The 27,614-nt window shown below is 41.9% G+C and overlaps 2 protein-coding genes across 3 annotated transcripts in view; both read right to left on the bottom strand.

Annotated features, from left to right (window-relative positions):
- The window catches only part of LOC308155910 (leucine-rich repeat-containing protein 75A-like), a gene marked incomplete at its 3' end in the record, with an annotated part of 17,969 nt that extends 17,043 nt beyond the window's left edge, over positions 1-926 (bottom strand). Inside the window, exon 1 of the mRNA XM_080529276.1 lies at positions 792-926. Coding sequence (XP_080385402.1) covers positions 792-869 — 78 coding nt within the window. The 5' untranslated portion in view covers positions 870-926. The remainder of the gene's footprint in view (positions 1-791) is intronic.
- Positions 927-8,565: 7,639 nt separating this feature from the next.
- On the bottom strand, positions 8,566-24,848 carry LOC308155497 (polymerase delta-interacting protein 2-like; the record flags this gene model as incomplete). 2 transcript variants are annotated; one of them, XM_080528825.1, is made up of 11 exons in its annotated part: positions 24,663-24,848; positions 23,708-23,783; positions 23,476-23,576; positions 22,940-23,039; positions 22,673-22,748; positions 22,431-22,538; positions 21,946-22,082; positions 21,745-21,771; positions 21,437-21,562; positions 21,129-21,208; positions 8,566-9,837 (listed from the first exon to the last, which is right to left on the bottom strand). In XM_080528825.1, the coding sequence occupies exons 1-11, from the start codon at positions 24,839-24,841 to the stop codon at positions 9,723-9,725; spliced, it is 1,125 nt and encodes a 374-aa protein (XP_080384951.1). In that variant the 5' UTR covers positions 24,842-24,848. The 2 variants fall into 2 exon arrangements, with proteins under 2 accessions (XP_080384951.1, XP_080384950.1); XM_080528824.1 differs by lacking the exon at positions 8,566-9,837 and adding an exon at positions 20,100-20,229.
- Between the last annotated feature and the right edge of the window lie 2,766 nt (positions 24,849-27,614).

Here is a 27,614-nt window from a genome sequence, read left to right as displayed (position 1 = left end):
GGCCTATTGAATTGCAAAAATGAAACCAGAGAAGGTTGAAGGGGGGGAGATACAATGTAGGTCAAAAGGCCCTCCACTTATCTCAATCTTACAAACACCAGTCCTAACTGCAGGCATGGGTTTTTAATCAGTTAGATTTCTAAGCCTTATTCATCAAGAATCTTCCTACTGCTACAGGGTTGAGTACCAAGGTTGAGCATGTGTGTGTGTGTGTGTGTGTGTGTGTGTGTGTGTGTGTGTGTGTGTGTGTGTGTGTGTGTGTGTGTGTGTGTGTGTGTGTGTGTGTATGAGAAAGAGAGTGTGTGTGTGTGTGTGAGAGAGAGAGAGAGAGAGAGAGAGAGAGAGAGATAGATAGATAGATAGATAGATAGATAGATAGATAGATAGATAGATAGATAGATAGATAGATAGATAGATAGATAGATAGATAGATAGATAGATAGATAGATAGATAGATTAGATAGATAGATAGATAGATAGAGAGAGAGAGAGAGAGAGAGAGAGAGAGAGAGAGAGAGAGAGAGAGAGAGAGAGAGAGAGAGAGAGAGAAACAAAGAGAGAGAGAGATAGATACTTCGGGTTTGGTCTGTGGACAGCAATCTATAATATTCACGAATATTGGCGTGTCTCTTGTCCCTGTCCTCCTGTTTATATTCCTGCCCGTCACATTAACTGTTGATTCATAAAGTCACGTCATCACGAATAAAGTCCAGTTGATGCCCGTTCTCTCTAACACTCTAAAGTTACGGTTGGGTTGAACTACCAAGACGGACGGATGCTGCTGCTCTCACCTGTCGGAGTGTTTTCAACAGCTGAGTGGCATCCTCCTGCCTCCCATCCTTGGCCATCACCAGGACCTCCTGGACCATCCCTATGCGTCGCTGGTAGGGCGGAGGAGGAGTGCCACCACCACGTCCGAGACGTTCACCGGACCCCCGCCGTGGACCCTGCAGGGTCCGCCTCCATGCACCGAGCAGCGAACACGTCCCGGTGTCCGACCCGGTCCCCTTCGTCTGTTTAGTCCCCATGTTGCGTCGCAAACCCAGTTTTCCAAATGGTGATTTCACCTTATCTGCCACATTGCTACTTCCAGGCAAGAGTGGACCAGCAAACGCAGCTCACATAAAGATAGTCGAAATAAAACAACTTTTCCAACAATAATAAGAGTGACAAATCACACGCGCATCACAAGGTCGGCGCAATAGGAAAATCAAGACAGAACGCGAATGATCAGCCATGGCAAGATCATCAACAACCTCCTTTAAATCGCAGTGAGCCAGAAAACACCCAAGTCACTGACCCGCAAAGAGAAAAGATGCGCTTGGTTTCCCCGTGCGCTTCCACAAGTCTTAATTCCAGGGCGCGGAGTTAATCCAGAGAGCACACGACCGTTATTAGGAACTTGAATAATATCGAGTGTTATGCAAACCGAACAATTTCCAACGCGAATGAGTAAAACAACTCAGAGGTTATTTAACCTAAAACAAAAGATAACTTCAATGCCGAGAGCGTAACTAAACATGTTAGGGACGCGGTATGGTGACTATGGTGTCTTCCTCGAGTGTGTCTGCTAGACATCAATGGAAAGGGTGTGTGTGTGTGTGTGTGTGTGTGTGTGTGTGTGTGTGTGTGTGTGTGTGTGTGTGTGTGTGTGTGTGTGTGTGTGTGAGTGAGTGAGTGAGTGAGTGAGTGAGAGAGAAAGAGAGAGAGAGAGAGAGAGGGTGAAAGAGAGATAGTGAGAGATAGAGTTTTATGGATAGACAACATTAAAAAACGCTTCTGGATCTAAATTTTTATAGGAATAATTGCTGAATTTGGCATGTAAAAAATCTAAAACATCTAAAAGAGAGTGCGTAGTTCTAAGACGCATGGTAATCTTACCCCATGGTGCTTACATTATAGCTAATTATCAAACAACATAGTTGAATTGATTCAAAATTCAGAAAAACAGCAATAACACTTGCAGTGAATAATGTATTGTTTTATGTCTTCATAGAATGAATAATGAATAAAGGATGGTAAAAGGATCCTACAAGATGATATGCAAGATTAAGCAAGTATGGCTTGGCTAGTTCTGTTTAGAACAACATTTCAAAGGGTTCGGTATGGCTTTGGCCATGGCACCCAACATCCTGCCGATAAAGCAACGTCTGCAGGTCTCGTTCGGTTGAGAGGTGGCAGGTCTCTTCTCTCCATAAAGGCCTGCAAAAGAACAGCGCAAAATAAATCAAAACATGACTCTATAATGGTATTCTGAAAGGTGCTTTATGTCCAAAGATGCTGTATGCTATCCAACAATTAACTTACTCTGGCGATTGCTGCCAATTTCAGTGTGGCCCTGGTCAGGGCACTGGACATGCTGCTTCTTTGTGTTCCTCTGGGGAAGCTGAAATGTGAGAGCCAATGAAACAACCAAAGGCAAACCTTGCAATTAAAAGAATATTAATATTGTACTTCAAACAGACACAACAGTATTTGACGACAAAGATACTAAGACGTCTACTGTATCGTAATGTAGATCGTCATTTTGGGGATCTTGGGCAGGAAACGCTGAATCCCCTTGTTTCTGTGTTTTACATCTACAGCCTGAGGAATACAATCTCTGGCTGTATCAAGGTCAGCAGTAGTATTGGCATACTCATAATATGCAATAAGGAGCTCCTTGGTCGGTGAAAAAGAAAGTGTTTATACTCCCTGCAGAAGTTTTATTTATGTTTTATTTATGTAAACCAGCTCTTTTCCCTTCTTGTTTTTAGTATTTTTTTCCTAGCACCAGGGGAGCCCCCCCTCCCAAATTTCGTTGTATGGTACCTGTACTATATTAATGACAATAAAGACCATTCATTCATTCAGAAATCATCTTGTCCAGTGCTCTCACAGCAGAGCTTAGTTTAGGGCCAGATGTGAAATGGTCCTCCTCCACCAGTGTGATAACTATCCATAATGGTTTTGACTATGGCAGAGATAGTTCTCCTTCGATTGGCAGGACTGAAACTGTTTTCTTTCCCAGACTTGTAGTTATCTCTATATCCACTGTTGAGTGGATTAGGGGGAAATGATCTTCAATAGGCTGCTTTGAAGGAAAAGGAGTCCTAGATAGAACACTGGGTTGGTTGTCAATGTCAACATCTATATGGCTGGCTTTTGGACAAGTTGATTGGTTAGGAACTCTGTTTAACTCAGCTGACTTCTGTGACTCTTCAGCTTTGGGTGTTTCTGTGTATTTGGAGCTCTCAATGACGTGGGATTTAATGGCGGAAGAGGCCCCATAACTCCTCCATGATAGAGTCTTGTTCAGCTTTAAGGGACAACACTTTCAGTCTGAAGAACTCTACACATACTCTACACATTCATAGATGGCCAAAGCTGGGGAGAAGGTGCATTTGTCTTTGTCCTGAAAAGTGGTTAAACTGCAGAGGATGGCCACCAATGTGTCAACTATGTCAACTATGTCTATTTCGGACAATTCAATTTCATCCGACATCTCAAGAAGATCAAGTTGATAACTCAATGAGTCTGAGGAGTGGCTAAACATGGCTGACATCAGACTCTCTGAAGATCAAAGAAGAGCTTTGCTGACTGGCCTTTTAGCGGCTGTCCTGAACTCCTCACTGCAGAGTATCTGAATACTTGGCAAGTTGCAGGATGATATTATTGCCTCATTATTGCTACGGACCTTTTGCATATTATTGAGGGAGGGGCGATGGGAAGAAAGTCTCCAAGAAATTCTGAGACTGTCTTCTGAGGAGGAAGAGCTTGCAACAACAAGATCATCTAACTGGAAAATCACACCTCCAATATAGTCACTGGCTGCAAGGGACACACATGAGTCTTTCTCTGCCATATCATGAATTTCCAATGCAATTGAGTAGAATGCTATAAGGATTTCACAAAGAGCTTCCTTGGTGCAACTTCGTGTCAGCTGGTTTTGGTCAGGTTGACTTTGGGGTAGGATTTGAACCACATCTGTGAGTGTCTCTTTCCTGGATCATCTCAAGGGTAAAACAAGATGACTTTCATGGTTCCACTTCCATTCTACCTTTGATTGTGTTGGTCGACTCCCGTTCCCATCTATATTCGCTATAGGCTTTAGACCTGCAGAAGCATATTTACACATATTTACAAAAACCATCAAAATGTATGTACTCAACCCAAAAAATATAGGGTTAGGCTTAGGTGACCCTAAACATGTGTATACAGGTAATGTATATCCTCATTGAAGTATGTTTAAATATACTTAATAGAGTTTGTAATTGTGTTACAGTACTTTGACTTACTTCCGCCCGGAAGCAGTTGGGGAAGGTGTGTGGTACCTTGCACACTTGGAACAGCTGCATCTGGAACCACTGCCAGACGTGCCTTCTTCCAGAGTGCGGTACTTGAATTCCCTCTTCAGATCAGCCATTTCCTCCTCCCACTTTGCGTGGGCGGTCTGGCTGCAGCTGCTGGCAGAGCACCGGGCACTGGCTCCCTTCTTAGCCCCCTCTAATCCAGAGCAAGATTGCCTGGATGCTGGTAGGGTCACGGCTCTCAGAGCATCAAAACCCACAACACGGAGAAGTTCTGGTGGGTATGTCGATAAGAGGGTGTCGCAAAGCCTGTGCATACTTTAGCAAATTTAGTTTTTCCCATCTATTTCGATCACAAACAGGAGACAGGGCATTCAAAGATTTCATAGAGTTTAGGGAACTTAAACAACAAATTAAGTAGCTATAATACGGACCAATGACCATTGAGAACTGACTTCTAGAATATACTGAAAAGAACATGACTATTGGAATTATGGTTCAAAGTAATCGGTCACAATGCAGTGACTGTGATTCTACAGGGTTGAGTTGTGTTATAACAAGCAGAATAAGGACATTTCCTATATACATTTCCTTTCTATAGAAACATGTTGCCTTTACATGATTATACTAGTAATCATGGTCATTGTTACAGTGTTAGAGTCCAGTTACAGGTATAGTGACTGCCAATGACCGTATAGTATTGTGGTAAGTTGTGGATGTCAATGTCCATTATCATTCTTATACATTCAGATATAGTATATCTGTGCATGACTACTATGGAAACCTTACCTTATCATGCTCGCCCATTGTTAGTATACACCATTGTTAGTATACACCATTGTTAGTATACACCATTGTTAGTATATACCAGTGTTAGTATACACCATTGTTAGTATACACCATTGTTAGTATATACCAGTGTTAGTATACACCATTGTTAGTATACACCATTGTTAGTATACACCATTGTTAGTATATACCATTGTTAGTATATACCATTGTTAGTATACACCATTGTTAGTATACACCATTGTTAGTATACACCATTGTTAGTATACACCATTGTTTGTATACACCATTGTTAGTATACACCATTGTTAGTATATACCATTGTTAGTATACACCATTGTTAGTATATACCATTGTTAGTATACACCATTGTATACACCATTGTTAGTATACACCATTGTTAGTATACACCATTGTTAGTATACACCATTGTTAGTATACACCATTGTTAGTATATACCATTGTTAGTATACACCATTGTTGGTATACACCATTGTTAGTATACACCATTGTTAGTATACACCATTGTTGGTATACACCATTGTTAGTATACACCATTGTTAGTATACACCATTGTTAGTATATACCATTGTTAGTATACACCATTGTTAGTATATACCATTGTTAGTATACACCATTGTATACACCATTGTTAGTATACACCATTGTTAGTATACACCATTGTTAGTATACACCATTGTTAGTATACACCATTGTTAGTATATACCATTGTTAGTATACACCATTGTTAGTATACACCATTGTTAGTATACACCATTGTTAGTATATACCATTGTTAGTATACACCATTGTTAGTATACACCATTGTTAGTATACACCATTGTTAGTATACACCATTGTTAGTATATACCATTGTTAGTATATACCATTGTTAGTATATACCATTGTTAGTATACACCATTGTTAGTATACACCATTGTTGGTATACACCATTGTTAGTATACACCATTGTATACACCATTGTTAGTATACACCATTGTTAGTATACACCATTGTTAGTATATACCATTGTTAGTATACACCATTGTTAGTATACACCATTGTTAGTATATACCATTGTTAGTATACACCATTGTTAGTATACACCATTGTTAGTATACACCATTGTTAGTATATACCATTGTTAGTATACACCATTGTTAGTATACACCATTGTTAGTATATACCATTGTTAGTATATACCATTGTTAGTATACACCATTGTTAGTATACACCATTGTTAGTATACACCATTGTTAGTATACACCATTGTTAGTATATACCATTGTTAGTATATACCATTGTTAGTATATACCATTGTTAGTATACACCATTGTTAGTATACACCATTGTTAGTATACACCATTGTTAGTATACACCATTGTTAGTATATACCATTGTTAGTATATACCATTGTTAGTATACACCATTGTTAGTATACACCATTGTTAGTATACACCATTGTTAGTATACACCATTGTTAGTATACACCATTGTTAGTATACACCATTGCCTGAAAAACACAACCTGACCTTTAGTGTCAGCGGGCTTTTAGGATAAACAGATAGCAAAGAACCAGCAACTGTCTGTTGAACCCCATGAACCCCCATCAATGGGAAAGTTTGGTATCAATACTCTAAGGGTTTTTGTACCCTGACTACATTATACATCTTGAGGAAAGAGTGTAACTGCACATATTTATGTCTCCTCAGACTTTAATAGTCTATTGTGGGTGGCTTAGCAACTGTGATAAAAAGGAACATACTCATCAGTCAGACTGTGGAGGAAGGCCACAAAGTTTGGCACAAAGTTCAGAGAGTCGCTGTGATGGTGACGCCACATGAGGAGGGGAAGAGTGTTGTCCCTGACACTCTCTGCATCTCCAGCCAAAGGGGCTGAATTAGAAGGAGACTTTAGTACATTGTTATTTTACTACAATTACACAGATCAAGAGAGGTCAGCATTGCATTTTCAGGTTACTGCCTGGACTGTAATATTAAATAGAAATTATATATTTCTATTTAATATTACAGCAAGATATTTCGTATTGGATTTTGAGGGTATAACCTCTGATTCAAATCGTGAGCTTAGAATTATAAGGTTCTATCTCCGTTTCGGGTAGTTCAGAGATATTGAGCGTCAAAGTTTTTACATTCCATTATGTTTTGTGAGATGGAACCTTTGTATTTTATTAATTACTAACTAAAAAATGTCAACATTTAAAAAATAATACCACACAGGTATTAATAAACACCTAATGGATCAGATTATGTAAAAAACTCAATTTTGACCAGAAATGGAGATAGAACCTTATAATTCTAACGTCACGAAATGTATTCTTAACCAAACCATCTGTGGATCAACCCTCACCTGTGTTATCGTATCTGCGATGCTCAGGGTTGGGTGCCATCCTGTGGTTGTTAGTATGTTAGTACAGTTAGTATACATCCATGTGATGTTACAGTAAGTGCATATAAGCAGTATAATGTTGAAACATTGGCAGACAGTGCTACTGATGTGGATATTAAAAAAGACGTTGACTTTGACATTTCCTAGTCCTAATCCTCACCTTGACTTGTCTCCTGTGTAGAGTCTTTAATCTGGTTCAGTTTGATCTGCCAGACTCAAATTGTTGATAAATCCAAAAGTGGACAGTAGCATAGAAGAAAAAGGATACTGTATGATGATAAATGATACAATAATGATCAAAAGGAAGGACTTTTACTTTGTTCAATTTGAAATGATCAGTGCATTTTGCGAGTTTCAGAGGTGTCAATTATGTCATCAATGCTGTCATTTTGTCTTGTCAAGCTGGTAATGATTTAATTCAACTACTTACAGTACACCAACTGTAAAATGTGAATATTCCCCATATGAATGAAAAATAAGTTATTATTTCATTACCACAATAGTAGGCCTACTGAAGTGTATAGAAAAACAACGTATACACATTTTTGTAAATGGCTGGCAATACAGACGGAATGGAGATACAGATCAATAGTAGCATTCACTGTGAATGGCCACATTAAGCCCAGCACATACACATAGCCTATATTGGTGACATCTGGTGGTTATACTGCAAACTAACTCAACACAGGCCCAATTACGCTGTCTGAACATTCATACTATACACTATTTAGTAGGCATATTTTCAGTATGGAAGCTTAGAACGTTTTGCAGTATGCAAAATTGAGTATGCATAAAATGTCAGGATGTTATACTAAATGTACCTTTCCATATCAATTCACTGTACACAGGGCGACAGCTATTCAACAGGTTGCAGTATGAACTTTTGGACATTGCCCTAATATGAGATGTAGGCTAGTATGTAAGAAACGGTGCAAGATGACCGTGGGTACACAGCTCTACTCCCATTACGTAACAAGCAAATGTTTTAAAAAGTATAAACACCCTCTAAATCTCAACATAAACAGCAACTGAGGAGACCACCTTCATAAATCATCTTTATTCATTTTCACATCTTCATACAAAATACAAAATGGATTCATTCACACTCATGACATTGTGCTGCACAAGGAGGAACATGGCTGTCAAATGGCTGTTATGCTCTCACTTTATTTCACATTTTCATTAATTTTACTTCTTTCCAGGGAGATGTGGAACGTATGACCTCTGTTGTCCCTCTACATCCCCGCAGCTGTCTGGGAGACACTCAGACACACAGTCCAACACATCTCCCACTGTGCTCACCTTGCCCAGCAGCTTTTGTTGTGCTAAAATAAACTATGTGGGTCACCTCTATAGACTTTCAAAAGGCCAAATAGAGTCCTGTTGGGAACACTGTATATGTGGTTCTCTGTCGTAATGACCTGAATTAGGAGTCTTAATACACCTGTCAATCACCTACAAGGTTTCTCCTTGACTAGCTTACAGTATGACTGACAAATGTCCAGAGAAAGATATCAGTCATCAATCATATTTGACATGATTGATCATATTTTAGGCCAGTGGTGCTGAGTTGTTTGTTGTATCTATTTGCAGCAATATGTTGTTAATTCAACAACCAATGGTTACTGTAACCTTTTTCACAGGTGGTTCAACTGACGAAAGGGAAGACTATTCAGTTCTCATCTTCACAGTGTTTGAGATAAAATAAAATAAAAATAAAAAATCTGTCAGTTAGTAATAATAAACCATTGTATTTATACATCACCTTTCTAGACACCCAAAGAGCTCACATTGTCCCTGGTGGAGAACTCGCCTCATCACTACCAATGTGTAGCTCCCACTTGGGGGTGATGCCACCGCAGACATCATGCACCAGAAAACTCACCACACACCAGTAACTTTTATGCAGCTACCATGCTGTTACCAACTCTAGACAGCGCAATATGTTATGAGCCTGTTTTTTTTAACAACTCTAGCACCACCGTAGGGCATCCCTCTAATAGCATAACTTCTGTTAGTATTTTTATCACCAGTGCAAAGTGTTTCCTCAATGTGTTCCAGCATCTGTTTTTGGGATGTTTTATTATTTAGCTGTAAATGGCTGAATCCTAACACCTGAACTACACCAGATAAATAATGACAATGAAAGAAGAGACACCTAAGTGAAGAGGTGAGGACATGGAGCTGGCGGTAACTGCTGAGGAGGGGGGGGGGGGGCGAGGTGTCAGCGCAGCTCTACGAGTCGTAGCCAGCAGGGGGAGCCTTGTCCTCCTTGTTGCTCTCCAGAGAGAAGGGTGGAATGCGCACATCAAAGTGGGATCCGTCCATCCTCTCTATGCGAAACGTCCCCCTGCACAGACAAGACGGTCAGAGAGCAAACACATTCCTGAGACACAGAGACCCATCACATGATACATGTATTCATCCAAATTGTATGAGAAGATCTACAGCTGAGGTCTTGAGCTGAGTGCAGTCAAGCAGCAGTGTTTATGCGGCAGCAATTCACAAACACATGAACACATAATTATGACATATTTATTAGTTACAGAAACACTTAGCAGTTACAGAATTACTGTAAGTCTTATCTGGTGAACTAGTAGTTATCCAGTAAAATAGAATGAAGCGATCCCTAAACGATTCCCAATCTTACCCGTACCCTATAATAGCAGATTTTACTGGGCACCAACACTACAATGGAGTTTTTTCATAGGAAACACAGTTCAGTGCAACACGTTTGCGATATATTTCATTAACAGATGGGGAGAAAACCGCAGATCATGTCTATTGTGTTTGACCCCAATTTGTTCATGATAGTGTATGAGCCAAAGATAATATCCATTGCATCACATCTTAAAGGTTTAAAAACAAAAAAACTACTTTTTGTAATGAAAAGGTGAGGGTATTGGAGGCTTTGAGCCCATCTCATACCCTATTAGGTGTCACAGCTTAAAGGGTAGATAAAATACCCACATTTTCAGAGAAATACAAAAGGCATCGTATAGGTTATCGTTATCCAAAAACTGGCCTGTCAAGGACAGTCAGCTGAGGCATAAACAACAGTTCTCGTTCGAAGGTCTTTTTACACACTGATAACACAAAGTAGCCCAGAGTATTTGGTTACGTCATCTTTTTGTGTCCCTTCGAAACATTCAAATTCCCACAATTTTCTGATCTACATCAACAGTTCAACAGTTCAAATACCAATTTCATTGGTATTATAGACTGAACGGACAAATACATGTACATCTTCCCATGTAAAAGGAGGCAAGCACTGCTACAAACATTTTGAACACCAAATAATCTACTGTTCCAACAGCAAGCTTATTTTTTTCCCAAACCCATCATTCTTCACTATCTATGTTCAGAAAAAACACAAAAAACTACAACAACAAAAAGATAAAGAGATGGTCTGTTTTCCTGCACTGTTTGAGTCAGTGTTTGAGAGGTAGGTTGTTCAGTGTTACACTGAGGGAACTACATAGCTAGTATTGAAAGTGTGCTCATCTGGTCCAAAAAGGCATGTTGAATGTGATGCATATCTGGATAAAAATAATTTACACTGCCTTAGACGAGAGCTATGTGGAAGTGATTTGAAAGTGTTTAATACATTAGTGGTATCAGTTATATATGTAAGTATAAGGCTGATAACAAATACAAATGAATAAACACCACAAAGAGGTTAGCAACTACCGTAAGTGACAACAACAATGTGCATACTTGACCTCTACAAAACATCTAAAGAAACGTTTAGCACATAACTAACTCAATATTTGTCCTGGTTGAAATGTCAGGAGACATTGAATATACCCTTAAAGAGAGGCATTTAAAATAAATGTGTATGGTCTCAGGTATGCTCAATGGTTGAGTGGATGATGGTTTGCCTAAACGTCAATTTGTTCTTGATCAGGATGTAATCCATATGTAAACATGGAATTGTGGAGCCTTCGGCAACATGTTGGAGACCAAATCAAGCTCCGTGCAGGGATGCTGTGCACCCCATATTTTTGTAACAATGCAGAGGGATCCGTATAGCACCGCATCGACATGATTGGTTGACGCTAAGGGGAAGGGACATCCTTTATCATCACATGACTGTATGGGATGCGTACACACTCCACTCTGCTTCTCCTAAGAATCACCAAAGACACAGCAGACCCCGGATTGAGCATAACTCAGGTTTTAGAGGTAAGAGAGAACACATGTACAGTAGAGGCCACCCCCTTTAAGAGAAGCTAGGTCAGTACTGGTTGAGACTGGGTCCATTCCCTTTAAGAGAAGCTAGGTCAGTACTGGTTGAGACTGGGTCCATTCCCTTTAAGAGAAGCTAGGTCAGTACTGGTTGAGACTGGGTCCATTCCCTTTAAGAGAAGCTAGGTCAGTACTGGTTGAGACTGGGTCCATTCCCTTTAAGAGAAGCTAGGTCAGTACTGGTTGAGACTGGGTCCATCCCCTTTAAGAGAAGCTAGTCAGTACTGGTTGAGACTGGGTCCAGAAGCTAGTCAGTAATGGTTGAGACTGGGTCCATCCCATTTAAGAGAAGCTAGGTCAGTACTGGTTGAGCCGTTTCTCCAGGCGTCTCTCTCAGAAGAGGAAGGAGCAGGGGCTGTCGTTGTTCCCATGGTTGTCCAGTGAGAAGGAGGGGATGGCCACCTGGAACATGGCACCATTGGCCCGCTGACAGGTAAATGTCCCCCTGCGGAAGGCGGAAACAACCAATCAGCAGCCGCAGAAAAAGAATGACGTTGCAGCAGAATATTCTCTGCTCTCTCATTCTCCCAAATCCAGGAGTAGACAACTGAACCCCCCTGTGTGAACCCATTCACCCCCTCCTTCTCAGACCGGCTCACTTGGAAAGAATCACTGTGGCACCGGCATGTCGCTGAACCCATCAGGTTCTCTTGTCACCTCGACAACAACTTGTCACAGGCATGAACAGGCACACAGGCAGGTCTGTCACAGACCAGCTGTTCTCAGTGAAATTAGAATATGTCTGTGGGATTTCATTTGTGATGACAGAAAACAAGATGCTGTGCTGCTGGTGCCAGGTCTGTTTGAGTCTGAGGCCATAATGCCTTCCATACAATGGCATCCAATGACGGCTTTAACTAGGTACGGTCAAAATGAGAACAAAACAAACAAAAACAAGACACAGAAGACAGGTGTACCATGCCATTGTCATGTTCGTTAGTTAGTAAATGAGTATAAATTCTGCAAATCGTCACCTTCTTCAAATAATGGTGTAAGTCACTTTTGAGGAGAAAATGTCTTTGCCTAAATATCATATTGTCTATCTTATTTTACACAAAAATGTACCTCCCAAAAATACATTTTGGTTCAGTTTATTCCGTTTTTCTCAAAACTTGAAAATAGGACGTAAAATATAAAATAGGACTTAAAATAAAATATATATATCAAATATGACATGCCATTATTTTAAGAGGGTGACGAAATAGACCCAGTCAAGATCACTACCCATCAGGCCCGAGCAACTAACTAAATCGAAGAGAAGTAGAAAAGAACAACCGTCAACTTTGAGGTGCAGCCAGTTACATTAGGCTTGGTCAATCCTCTTTTGATTGCTTGTGTATCTCCCGCCAAGAATACATAGACTTTATTCCTCAATTTGCAGACTCTCAAACACTGACAGAATTCTGATTCTTGGGGATTTTAATATTCATGTTCGCTGTTAAGCCTCTATTGAGTGAATTTATGCATGTAGCGTTTGGTTTTCAAATTGCAATAAATATAAATAATTGATGCTTGTCTGTCTGATCATAGTGCTGCTATATTTTATTAAGTTCTTCCCTTTTCACCTACTAAATCTCATCTCCTGCATAGATGTATCCTTAACGAAGTGTGAAGAATTTTCAAAAATGTTCATGAGCAAAGGTGAGAACATCAGAATCAACATTTCCCCCACAACAGAAATGATAAACGTGACAAGTTCAAAAAGTATGTTCAAAAAGCAGATAAGGAAACACCTGGGTACAGCAAACTTGTGACACTAGATGGTGACGCACCGTAGATGGAAATGTGTCGTCCTCTCAACATGGTTGTAATTTGTTCTATTTTTATGTAACTAGAGATGTAAGTGTTTTATATTATGCCAACTGTAAAATTGTATAATGTATGATATATTTTAATGTTTGATATTTGTAATTTAAAGTAGGTTTATGTCAAATGTTATTTGTAATGTATGTTTTAAATGTGGACCCCACTAAAAGTAGCTCATGCCTATGGGTATAGCTAATGGGGATCCTTCCAATAAATAAACAAAAATAAATAAATAAATAAACATGTGTCCTAGCTGTCCCACTGGCTTGTTCGTCTGACCTGGACTGTTTTAGAGATCGTCTCTTCTATGAACCCTGCAACCTGCCCCCTTGATATTATGCCCACTGCTCTCCTGGAGGATGTCTTTCACACAGCCGGTCTCAGCATCCTCTCTATCATCAACAGCTCTCTGGCACCGTTCCAACCTGCTTTAAGCACACAGTGGTCCAAATCCCACCTTGCCTAGTAACTACAGACCAATCTCTAAACTCCCATTCCAGTCAAACATTCTTGAAAAGGTCATTCTCTGCCAACTGTTGCCCTACCTACACCAAAATAACATCTTGGAAAGATGTCAGTCTTGTTTTAGAGCTGGCCATAGTGTCTAATGACCTGCTCCCCTCTGTTGACTCTGCCATCCGGATTCTTCTGGACTTCAGCGCAGTGTTCGACACAGTAGATCACGGCATTCCTACTTGACCGTCTCCAGTATGGGGTAAGGCTGCCACGATTAGTCGACTAGCCACGACGACGTCGACTACCAAAATCGTCGCCGACATATTTGGTAATCGCCGTAGTCGCATGTTTTTTTGGAGCTGAAATAAGCGTTTTTTTTTTGTTTTTTTTTCCTAGCACCAGGGGAGCCCCCCCCTCCCAAATTTCGTTGTTTGGTACCTGTACTATATCAATGACAATAAAGACCATTCATTTCATTCGATAAGCATTCGTTTTTCTTCCCTGAAGCTGCCACTGGCTAGCGTCTCCCAGTGTCTTTGATGTACATGCGCAGTGTCGGTCATCCGGGGCACACGTGACTTCCCCGGAAAAACAAACAGAGAAATGTCTTCCTGTCCTCGTACCTCTAATGTGTGGGAGCATTTCAACCACAACGTTGAAAAAAAGAATGTAAAATGTAAAATTTGCAAAGCTGAACTCGCTTATCATGGCAGCACGTCTATGATGCGCGAGCATCTAAAAAGGAAGCACGTTGTGGCAGATGACGAGGAAGACGATGGCTCGTCTCGGTAAGCTAGTTAGCTTGTTATTGGCTAACGATATCGTTACGTTAAAAGCCTTCTTACATTATTTTACGTTGTCATCAAAGCGATACTTATCAAATAGCTAAAAATGTTGTCTTAACGTTACAGTGCAAAGAAGGCGCGTTCTACTATGAGATGAGTGAAGCAAAGCAAAACTTTTGTACTCTGTACAAGTATTTATTTTTGTTTTTGTATTCTTTTGGTTGCCTAGTGCCTAGCCTACCTCATTTTACTCAGCAGTTTGCACCCTCTACTACTCTTTACATTACATTACATGCAAGTGATGCCAGAAATAAATCTGCAAAGTTCATTAAAATATCTATTTTTGAGTGAACAATCATTTTAATTGTCTTTATTTTTAGTTAGCACATGCCTACAACAACAACTAACAACTTCAAGCTAAATTTAGACGCTGATTTAGAAGATGATAGCTAAATAAGAGCGATTGAGTAATTGTGCGATAAGCTGTAACTTATGATCCGATTAGTCGACTAATCGTTAAAATAATCGGTGACTAGTCGACTATGAAAATAATCGTTTGTGGCAGCCCTAGTATGGGGTTGGTATTGGTGGCACTGCCTTGACCTGGTTCACATCCTTCATCAGCAATAGAAGCTTCTCTGTCAATACAGCCAACTCTTCCTCTCTCCCAGTCAGTGTCTCCTGTGGGATCCTACAGGGTTCCATCCTGGGTCCCAGCCTGTTCTCCATTTACATGCCTCCCCGTGGTCAAATTATGAAAAAGTACAACATTTCTTTCAATTGCTATGCAGACGACACTAGGGGTGGGCATCAATGATCGACGATCGATAATTGATCGATAAGGATCTTGGTCGATCACAAAATATTTTGATCGATAATCATTAATCATATATATATATATTATTTTTTTGAATAATAATAATGGAAATTAGTTTGTCCACGTGTCACCAGATTGCGTTCGTCTCTCACCCCTGAACATGTTAACATGATCATCTTTCTGAACAAGAACCAGTAGGCCTGCCGCCTACAGTCTCTCGCTGGAGTTTACATTTAAGTTAAGCTGGACGCTCTTAAGGACACTAACGTTTTCAGTCATCCTCCTATTTGTGAGTAACTGTTTTTTTTTATTACTGCTTCTATGGTGTTACTTATTTTCTATATTTTTATTTATAACGTAAAATGTGTTTAAGTTAAACAATTTAGGCTACTCACTGCCTTGTTTAAGAGGATTGTTATCTGACTGTAGTGTCTAGTTTGAATGTGTGCAATAGCAACACAAATAAAGTTTTTTCCCCAAGGAAAACATGCTTGTTATTTCTGCCCTAGTTTTTTTTATGAAAAAAAAAAGCTTATCGATTAATCGATAATTGATCGTTAATTCTTGTGATTATTGAAAAAGAAATGTTTAGCGTTTGCCCAGCCCTAGACGACACACAGCTTGTTCTCCCCCTGAAACAAAATGACCACTGCTCTGCAACCCATACGGTCTCATGTGGGAGGACATCAAGTGTTGGATGGCACAAAACATCCTACAGCTGAATGAAAGCAAGTCTTAAGTGGTCCTATTCGGCACCCCTGACTCCACCAAACTGATCACCAACAGCCTAAGCAATCTGGGTCCTCGTCAAAAACGTTTGTGTGACATTCGGCCCCGCCTGTAAGTTTGACAAGCAGGTAAATACAGTAGTGAAAGCCAGTTTCTTTCAGCTACATACAATTACCAAAATCAAGCCCTTTCTCTCATCCAAAGATCTTGAGGTCATCCATGGATTCATAACCACACAACTAGACTACTGCAACTCCCGTTATACAGGGATTAGTCAATCATCCCTGTCCCGCCTGCAACTAGTCCAGAACGCCGCTGCCAGGCTCCTGACGCGTATCCGGAAGAGAGACCATATTACCCCTATTCTGGCCTCTCTCTATTGGCTTCCAGTGCAGTTCAGGAATGACTTCACGGTCCTCCTGTTTGTTTTTAAAGCCCTGAATAGGCATGCCGCCTCCTAAACCGTAGACCTCTTAACCCCATATTCCACTTTCAGGTCCCTCAGGTCGTCTAGCTTAGGGCTCCTGGCTGAAATCCAGGCTCAAGCTCAGGGGTGACTGCGCCTTTTCTGTCGCAGCCTCTAGACTGTGGAATAGCATATCCTCTATCAGATCTGCCCCCTCCATCGATTCCTTTAAATCCAGACTTTAAACCTAGTTATATTCTTTAGTGTTTCCCTAATGTGGTTGATTTGTGCCCGTTGATGTTCTTTAAGTACTTTCTATGTATGTCTTTATGCTTGTTATTGTGATTGTATATATTGTGATTTTATTGCCTTTACTATTGTTCTAATGTAGACAAATGTAGTTTATAAATAAAGATGACTTGAAATGTATTTTGCTTTGGAACAAAACTGCAACAAGAACACAGCACACAAGCTTCTGTACTGTTGAATACATTAGGCCTTGTATATAAGCGCACACAATGTGTGTGTGCAAAAAAAGGGGAAACCATATGCCTAATCTTCACACTGTGGTAGCAACACAACAACTGAATGATTATCATGCTTTTCTTTATTATTTTTTATTCATTTAACATCTCTGATGTATTCAGCCAGATTTACATTAAGTTGCTTTAACTTTCCCTTCAAACGTAAAACATAATGCAACTGAGGCAGCAACTAACAAAAACACAAGCGAAATGATTGTGATTTCAGCAACATGAAGCTATACAACTGCACAATATTGATCTCTTAAGAACATTATGTATAATAAATTATATTCACCATAAATATTGCTATATATAATTATAAATTACAAATATACACATGCAACCCTGTAAGTTGCCTTTATTCGAGATACAGAAAGTGCTGCAGAGATAAAGGGATAATCTATGTTATCAACAAAAGCATTCAAAATAACAACAGATGTTAGATTACTAGAGTGACACTGACAATTTGAGATATTGTGATCCCTCAAGAATCTAATGTTAGTGATTAGGCATCTACAATGCATGGCTGGCTTCTTCTGACCAGTACATCAACTGTGATCATGTCAAGACAGCAGCACAACTTAACAGCAGCATGATAATCAATGCTTCACACTGTTGCAGCCTCCATATCAAAGAGGTCCCAGAAACAATACTTTTACAACAGGGGGAAAGGAAGTACACCAAAGACCTTATTCAACCTGACGTTGTCTCAGGGTTGCACTCAAACAAATATTCTTCATATGCTGTTAAGAGTGCACCTTTGGATTCAGGTCAACAGACAAATCAGTGACGCTGATCTTGCTCTCTTGTATCTCATATTTCTAAATAGCTACTGGTGGTTGCTGATCTCTACTATGATCTGTGACTGGTAAGTGCCTCTATTGGCTTTCACTCCAAACTTGAGTTAGGAAGTCTATGTTAAAGTAACGGAACCCGCAAAAAACAAACAGAAAAGTACACACCATACTTATGTCCAAAAGATGACATTATGACTAGGGATGGGAATCTAGAACCGGTTCCACTTGAGAACCGGCATGACATTTTTCGATACAGAAGAACCGTATCCCTCCGAGGTTATCGATTCTCTTAGCGACGCCAGCATTTTTTGTTTCATGCGCTGACAGTTGCGCATTGCAAAAACTGTGCGGCAAACTCTGAAACTTGCAACAGGGAGTCATGGCGGAGTCTAGGAAAAAATGGTCCAAAGCGTGTCACAAAGAAAAACTACAATATTGCTACTTGTAAATGGCTCTGAGCACGCCGGAGCAAAGCCGGGGTGCTCTCTGGTTGTTTGGAAATTCGGAGTGCTCAGAGCGTCCCTGTTCGAGTTTTCTGGGAGCACTATATTTTAATTCCTAAAACCACAGCTTCTGATCGTTATAGCAATCTGATCATTATAGCTAGCTATCGGCTTATCAAATAATGATTACAAAGCTAGTCAAGATAGTGTGTGGCACGCTATAGCTACCGCAGCAAGGTAATTGCAGTCCATTTGATTATGTCTGTCCATAGCGTAAATCAATCTTGCCTAGTGTTCAAGAACAAGTTTTGTTCCTGTTATCATAATATGTAAATTAAGCATTGCATTCTCTGTTTACACACAGTCAGGTTTTCACTTGTCAAAGTGGAGCTGTGTTCTCTTGACAGACAATAACCGGAACGTTACAACAATAGGACGTTTTCGCAACTTCAAAATAAAAGAGTGCGGTAATAGACCACTAACGTCATGGGATCACAATATTGAATCATATTTCTCATGAATTAAGAAAATATTACGTATTTATTTCCATTATTTATCTATATGACAGAGATAATAAAACAGCTGCGTTGACGCTGAAAACTTGTGTAGGCCTAATTTTTTTCCGCGCAGAACATTTATCAGGGATCGATAAGGGAATCAATAAAGAATGGAACCGACAAGCAGAATCGATAATAGATTCGGTATCAATAACATCTTATCAATTCCCATCCCTAATTATGACCAGTTCTTAATACACCATTGGTTTACATTGCAGGGTGACACAGACAGTGTTCCATTCAGGAGTGATGATCAGCACTTGATAGACTTTTAGCATCAAGTGTGAAAGAATTGGCCTTTACTCCAATAACCTGCTAACAACTACCGATCAAAATGGGGATTGGGAGGAACCCAAACCAAAACATAATAGATATTAGGGTTATCACATCCTGGCATTTAATGTTCTGAAATTCAGTCATATGACGCTCCTCTACCCTAAACTTCAACATCACCTTCCTACCGCCAACCTTGACTGGCTGGGTCTGAAATATGTCCACTAGCTTCCTTTCCTCGTCTCCTTCCCCGTTTCCTCCGTGACCACTGAGCTATCACACGACACAATAGTAAAACAACATGGTGGAAACCTAGCCCTTCCCAGCGAGTCAAGAAAGGAGAGGAGAGGAGAAAAGGAGGCCATGTATGCGTATTGAGACAGAGCCCCCCCCCCCCCCGCCCCTCTGACTCATCTACTCTTGCCCACGGTGTGCAGCCAAGTGGACATTTAATCAGCGGCTAGCTGTGAGAATGACAGCACCTGTTGTCTGGGGACAACAACTCGCTCTAGTGCTACCAGAGCAAAGGTCCACGTCTAAGTGCCAAACAGAATCGGTGGTGCAGCCAAAGTGGCTCCCGGGCATGTTCACAACGCTTTGCTCTAAGAACCAGGGACACAGCCACGTTCACTACCTCAACCTTGATGTTCATCCAAGATTCTAGACCAAAGATCAAAGTGTCCAGTATTGGCAAGAGGGGCGACTGTTGTTGTTCATTAGGCCTTTGTCGGGAGAGAGGGGGGGGGGGGGGGGTTGAGGGTGGCACGGCTCTCAGGCCAGTGAGGTGAAAGGGCCAGGCAGGAAGCCGTTGGGTGTATCGTCTTTCTTGCTTTCGAGGGAAAAGGGCGGGATGCGGACGTCGAAGAAGGTGCCATTGGGCCTCTCGAGGCGATAGGAACCCCTGCAGGAGGCGAGAGACACAAGGACAGGCACCGTCAGAGAACGAGGCCCCCTGCCCCCCCCCCGCCAAGCCTACCGCCCTGCCCACTGCTCTACACTACTACTGAAATTAACACCTTCATTTCCCCTTGGGGGATCAATACTATACTACTACAGTACACAAAGTCTCTCTCACACACACACACACAGTATGTTCTCTGGGTCCCTCTGTTGACATCCTCCAGTCACTACAACCTAGAAGACACTCGTCCAATAAACCCCCTCAATGCAGTAAGAGTAAGGACACAAACAACTATTTTCAAACTGGGCACAAACCAGGTAGTACTAATGACAACAAACTAGGAACCAAGGAACGCCACTTAGTGAAAGAAAACAAGTCGGATTCAGTCTATCACAGTGCTGAGATCCACACTGGAAACACTGTTACTGACAGATCCCTGGCTGGAGCCAATATACTGGAAGCAGAAACAAGACAGTCCAGTCCAGACCGCGTCTTACAGTTCGGCCAAACTCCCTACCTGTTCAACTACTGGAGCTGACCAGCCAAATGGTTGAAACAAACTAGAAAGTAAAATTCAGCATATTAGTACTACTGCCGAGTCATAGGAACTGACCTGGTCAGATGGACAACTGTCTCACAATCTAACACAAACACCTCATTTCAAACGTCCAACAGTCTGTCTTCCTTTTGAATGAGTGGCAGAGGTCATGAGTACGGGTTCATTTGGAAATAGAGAATGCAATCAGTTTGTTGCATGGACCATGGCCAAAGACCAGTCACTACATTGGCGTTTAACTACAAAGTTGACATTTGTAAACACATGTATGATTGATAAGCCGGCAGCAGTCGTGTGTGTGTGTGTGTGTGTGTGTGTGTGTATAGTGTTTGGCAGAACTCACCACATATGTCCACTGGGTGCCTGCAGGGAGACGTGACTGCTGTACTGGAAGGCTGGCTGCTCTTTGGACAACACAGGTTCCTACACACACCACACCACACACACCACACACACACACACACACAGTTAATGACACTGGGGTCACAACAACAAATCATTTGGAAGTAATGCACCTCAACAAAAGGAAAAGGGGGAATAAAAATGGAGAATACCCAGTGGGCTTAGGGAATACTAAGAAAGATGAAACACACACACACACACCTCTCTCTCTGAGTAACTCACACACACACCTCTCTCTGAGTAACTCACCCGGCCCACCACTCCTCTACCCCTGACAGTCTCCAGAGTGCCTGACAGGCTGAAGATCCTCCAGTGTCTCTCTCTCAGCTGCACCACCTCTTCCCCCATGTTCTCCAGGCGGATACAGTACCTCCACTGAGGGAGGGAGGGAGGGAGGGTCAACACACAGCACATGGAAACAAGTCACTTGGAAACAGTTTGCTATAAAAAACACACACAACAAAATGTGATATCAAAGCCAATTCCTGTCAGCATTGTTGAATAGCAATTACAGTACATGGATCAAATGCTCATATCTCACAATTCAAGTCACTCACCCAATACACATGGGAATTCTGGGCTTCCTGACATTGAAAAGAGCAAAAAGAACACACACACACACACACACACACACACACACACACACACATTAGTATAAACAGAATACAATTCAACGTGTTTAAAAGGTTCCGAGTTTAGCTCAGTATAGATGCAGTGCGGGTGTTTGAGAGAGTAGAAGTAGCAGCAGCCCAGCGTACCCTCATGCCCATGTAGAAGGGGATGACGGTGACCCGGATGTTCTCCGTGGTCTCTCTGTGCACGTCAGACAGCTCCAGCCAGGGGTGGTTCTTCTCCTGCCACGCCCGCAGCGTGTCCCTGGGGATCAGGGGGGGGACTGGGGAGAAAGGCCACGCCGACAGGTCATCCAAGAGGCAAAGAGGACCGACACGTACCCGTAGGAAGTCAGTCGCGGCTGATCCGTGAAACTTGGGCGTGAACAACCAAAGAGCACGATGCACTCATTCTAATAGGCTAACCAGGAAAAAAAATCTTTGTCAAAAAAATGCCTTCAAAAATCTTTGTCCATAAAAGAAAGCGGCCCTTACGAAAGGTCCCTCCCTAAGTAGCCATCGGCTCGATCCGTAAATGAGAGACCCAGTCCAACAGACAAGTCTAAATCAAGTCTGAAATCACTACTACTTGAGACAGCTAGCGGCAGCTAAGTGAAGCTGGCATAGTGTACCTTTGTCTGCGTTGAACATGAGGAAACGGTCAAACAGCTCATGCTGAATGGGGACCTGGTCGGTGGAGTTGTAGGGGAGGATGTCTTCATGACTTACATAGTCTAGCCCTGAGAGAAAGAGAGGAAGAGAGAGAGGGAGAGAGCAGAGAGAAGAGAAACTTGAAGGAGACATTCTCTTGCCAAGCACAACTTGACTGTACCACGTATCCACTCTGTGGAGTTAGGCATCGTGTCACACTGACCTGGAATGGCATACAGTGCCCTGCTGTCATCGTGATTGGCCAGAAACGTCACCGCCTCAGTCTGTGATCTCTGAGACTGAAAGAGACAGACGTGTCAGTCATATCAAGCGTCTTTGAGTGTCTAGAAAAGCGCTATATAAGTCTAATGTATTATTATTATTATTATTATTATATCAGTGTGTAAAAGACCACAAAGGAAAGGCAGGTTGCTATAGTGACGTAAATGGGGGGAGACTTTGGGCATTATGGGTCAGATAGCCTACTCACAATGTGGGGGCAGTCCCTTGTGTCGATCAGGACCTGGTAGTATGTGTGTGTCTTCCCCTTCACCTCTTTCGACCCGTGGGCCCCGGGGGGTTCAGGCTTGCTGAGGACAGAGGGAGCAGAGTGGGGGGGGTGAGAGGAAGTGGTCATCATGACCTCAGCTAGGTCACGCACAGGTTCAACACAATTGACCTATCGCTAAGTCACGCCCCGAAATAGAAATTGTCCAATCATCACAGCAAAAGTCACTACAGGCAAAAAACAACTCGCTAATATCTGATGGTGAAAAGCTTCTAGACAAAATATTCTTGTCATCTTTAAAAAAACATGTCTATTACTTGCTGTGGTAAATCAGAAATCAGAAATGTGCCAACTCCCGCCATTCTAAGTCACTGAATGTCATTCAGTCACGGTCGGTCAGTCAGTCACTTTCAGTGAAGCATAGTTTGTTTGAGTTTTCAAAGGGGGCGTGGCTTAGCGATAGGTCCATTCCCATGTCAAGCCTCAGGTCAACACTGTTGATATGGCTGTATCATCACCTCTCAGTGGTAGAGGGCGGAGTGACGTCTCGGTCGTAGAGGCGGGCGTGCCAGGGGAACAGCACGATCCCTCTGTATCCAAACACACTGTGCAGGAACAGCTGACGACAGACAAAACACATGCACGCACCCGTGAGGCGATGATGATCTTGAAGGTATAGTGAGAGGAATTCATTGTAATAAATGAATAAATACAGGCCAAGGCAAAGTAGAGGCTCTCTTTCTCTCTCACCTGTCCTGTTTCATATTTCCCCTGCTGTTTTGGTGCCTCAAATACTCCTACCGTCTCCAACACCTTCCCCTCTGGCCTGTACAACAAAGGCAATGTCCGGGGTTAAAATGAATGCAAAACCGAAAATGCACACAGTTTTAGATGTTTACATGCAGTGTGTGTGTGTGTGTGTGTGAGAGATGATGGTGTTATGGCTACACCTAAAGTGTGCTTGTGTGAGCCGAGCTCAGACGATGAGACAAAACACAAGAAGCGGAACCATGTGTTTCACTATGGAAAAACAGTCTTAACTGTGGGTGTGTAGAATGTATTAACATGAGACTTTTAGATCAACAGCTACGCATTGAGGGAGTGAACAGACAACAAACTAACTGCACACTAGCTACACACTTGATCTTGTTTGACTTGTACTTTATATCTGGGGGGGGGGGGGGGGGGGGGGGGGGGGGGGTTGGTTGAGTGGCCAATGCTGGAAAATGTTAGCGAGACCTGGCAACCCTGGATGTAACTACGTAGCAGTGTGGCCTTAACAGTTAGCAGTTCGGCGCATCATGGACTACGGAGGGTTTTAGTAAACGTGCAAAGATCAACATCTGCTTGACCAATGACAAACTCTCACTACATTTGTTCAAAGCTGATGAGCAAAGCGTCAGCGGATACAATGACATAACAGTGCAGGGGAACGCAGGCAGCTGACCTTGCCATGCTGTGCCTTCGCTGCGATTTTACACAACTGCAGAGAGCGATTATTAAGATGGCTTTGATAGCGATCAAACGACACATTATTGACCAGATGTAAAGTAGCGCTACGTCAGTATGTTGAAAGATAAATCTGTCTAATCGACTGATGAACTATTCTAGCACAAATGAGACAACTGTCAGGCTCAGCGAGCTAGTCGAAGTTAGCTTGCTAACGGCATACAAACAGAGCTAGCTGGCATAGCATGTCACTTACCTTGACGACATGAACCGTTTCTGTTGGAGGTTGAGTAAGCTACATGACGAACAGGATAACAGCGCTCTGTTCGAGTTTTGTCTGTTGTTTAAATCAACATTCAATGCACGGAGAACGTGTTTTCTGTTGTATTTATTCACGGTGGACAGCAGGGTCCGCCGTATGACGCAGGCTGCCATCTTTGTTTAGATGTGAAGTGTGGGTTGCGAGTTCGCGTGGCCTGTCTGTCAACACGCCGTCGTTTACGTGCCGATATATTAGGGGGGGGTCCCGCTGGCGAATTTGCGGAACCTAGGATGGTAGGTCAATACCGCTACCTGATTGGTTGGTGAAGCACTCGTGAAGAGCCCCCTCATTGGCTGGCGAGTCTACCGGGGCCGGGTGTAGCGGAAGGTAGACCTTATTTGGTTCGAGCGCGTCATCACAGAAGTAACCGACCCTCGGGGTTTAACGGAAGCTTGCATCCTTGATGTTTTAATGCCATCTTCTGGAGGTAGCTAATTCCTAGTGTCTGGTTTGTCAACATTTCTCTATCTGACCAGACACTTCCTGCCTAGTCCACTTCTACTACACTTCTGTATGCCCTTTAAACCTGGAGGGTATTCCATGAAAGCCGATAAATGAAAATCCAGGCTTGTTTGTTGATTTACCATGAGTTACCATGGCAACCTATGCCTCAGAACGGTCAAAATGTAATTAGATGCGTGTAAAAAATGTCTAACAGGCGGAAACAAAATCCCGAAAGACAGTTCCGTCAAGTGTCTGTTTGAAAACATTATGTCAGTTTGATAGATAACTGCGTATCAGTTTGCATCAAAAGTAGCAGAGTGGGGTGTCTGTTGCAGGGCAGCCACCTCTAGGAGAGAGTGGTTGACTTTAATTTAAAGTAGATTTTTTTGCCATTTAACAAAACCCTTCATGCAAATCGATTTCCAATAAATACATCTGTCTAAGTAAGTGCATCATCTTTCCATCAGTAATCACAAGAAATAATAACAGAGCTGGGTTGGAACAAAAGTGTGAACACTGTTACCAATACAGAAACTGTGTCAGAGTTCAGATTTCAGATTACCTTCTCCGTTTCACCTCTCTCCATCTCCCACTTTTCCAATGTCCCCCTCACTAAGTATCCTATCAAATGTGGAGATGATAGAGGGGAGAAAACGAACGTTAATGCAATCAAAAGAATTAGTAGTTGCGAGTTAATTGCAAGATTTGGTTAAAAAAAATGTGTCGCTAGCAAGCTCTGATAGAGGACAAAGTCACCAGCAGGATCCCTAGCAAAGCGAATCTGTTGCTCTTTTATAATATAATAAGTTAGTTGTAATGAGGTTCTAAGTTAACTCAGTCTGGTTGGGAGGTGTGACGTTCATTAGCTAGCTAGCTAACGTTAGCTAAACCTCTGCAGCAGTCCAGTGTGTACAGTGCAACTAACGTTAATGATAGCTAACTACTCGACATCCATCCACGTATAATCAAAGAATATTCAGAACACAATCATAAAGAACACCATAAAATAGCTAGCCACGGATTTTAACGTACACATTCATTCAAGACGGTTAGAAAGTGGCTAGCAAACTAGCCAACTCTGTGGTCTTGTTAACGTTAACTAGCGAACTGTTACCTCAGTTATCTCCAATCTAAATATTAAACATTGAAAATACATACCCAAAATATAAACTTACATGTTTATGAACAAAAGAACGAAAGAAGAATGGCACAATATTAAAGCCTTAATGTAAACAAATAATAATGTGGTCTTTGCAGTGCGTTTTCTCCTAATGGAAATGCTTTTGGTCTTTGCAGTGCGTTTGCCCTTGTCGGCCACCGTAGGAAACCGTGGTGAAGATGACATCCCAGCCGCGCGGCGCGCGAGGATTTTCATTTTCGGCGCGAAGACAAATGAACACGCCGAGGTTAGAGGTCAGCGTGTTTATGAGACGACTTTGCTTTGGATAACAAGGCCACCATTAGACGTGGCTGAATCATTTGAGTTTGTCTTCTTTTCGTCTTTCGTCTTTAGTCTTTTCGACTATCTCGGTATCTAAGTTTTTAAAAATGAGAATGGACGACTTCCAATTCATGTACAGCTTCAGAGGAAAGCGGATCAAGTTAACGCTGAAAACAGCAACTTTCCTCGGAGTTGTTCAGCGGATCAACGTCGTCAACAAAACGGTGCTTTTAGAGGATGGTAAGACAACTAACTGTCTTTCCCCCCCACATTTTGTCCCGATGTTCCACTGACTTTGCTTGGAAGAAACACGTGTTCCACTCAGCTAACGTTAGACGGGTAGCTAGCAGGAGGTGCAACGCATGTGGAGAGGCCGGGTGTCCAAAACCGGCTATTTTTTAATGTATGTATTTATTTATTTGCAATAATGAGTGAGTGAACCAGCTAGTAATTTCTTGCTGTGGATTTATCTCTTTCAGTCGTTAATGTGGAGAATGGAAGGACATTTCCTGGGGTGAAGCTGTTTTTTGGACATGAGATTCTGAACGGTAAGTCAAGGTGATGCGGTTATACCCTGTCATACCCTGTCCCTGTCCATCATACCCTGGTCATACCCTGTCCATCATACCCTGTCACAACCCTGTCATACTGTGTGCATCATACCCTGTCACAACCCTGTCATACACTGTCCATCATACCCTGTCATACTGTGTGCATCATACCCTGTCATACACTGTCCATCATACTCTGATCATACCCTGTCCATCATACCCTGTCATAACCCTGTCATACACTGTCCATCATACCCTGTCATACACTGTCCATCATACCCTGTCATACCTTATCCATCATACCCTGGTCATACCCTGCCCATCATACCCTGGTCATACCCTGTCCATCTTCTCAAATAATATTAAATAATATAACTAAACATCTGCTTTGCTGATATAACTTTGTCCAACTGTCTTTCAGTGGAATTTCCCAAAGAAAAAGCAAAGAGC

This window comes from Nansenia antarctica (genome assembly GCF_963989245.1).
Source record: "Nansenia antarctica genome assembly, chromosome: 4".
Lineage (NCBI taxonomy): Eukaryota > Metazoa > Chordata > Actinopteri > Argentiniformes > Microstomatidae > Nansenia > Nansenia antarctica.
Note: the sequence above shows the minus strand (reverse complement) of the source record. Positions and strands in the feature narration are given on the sequence as shown.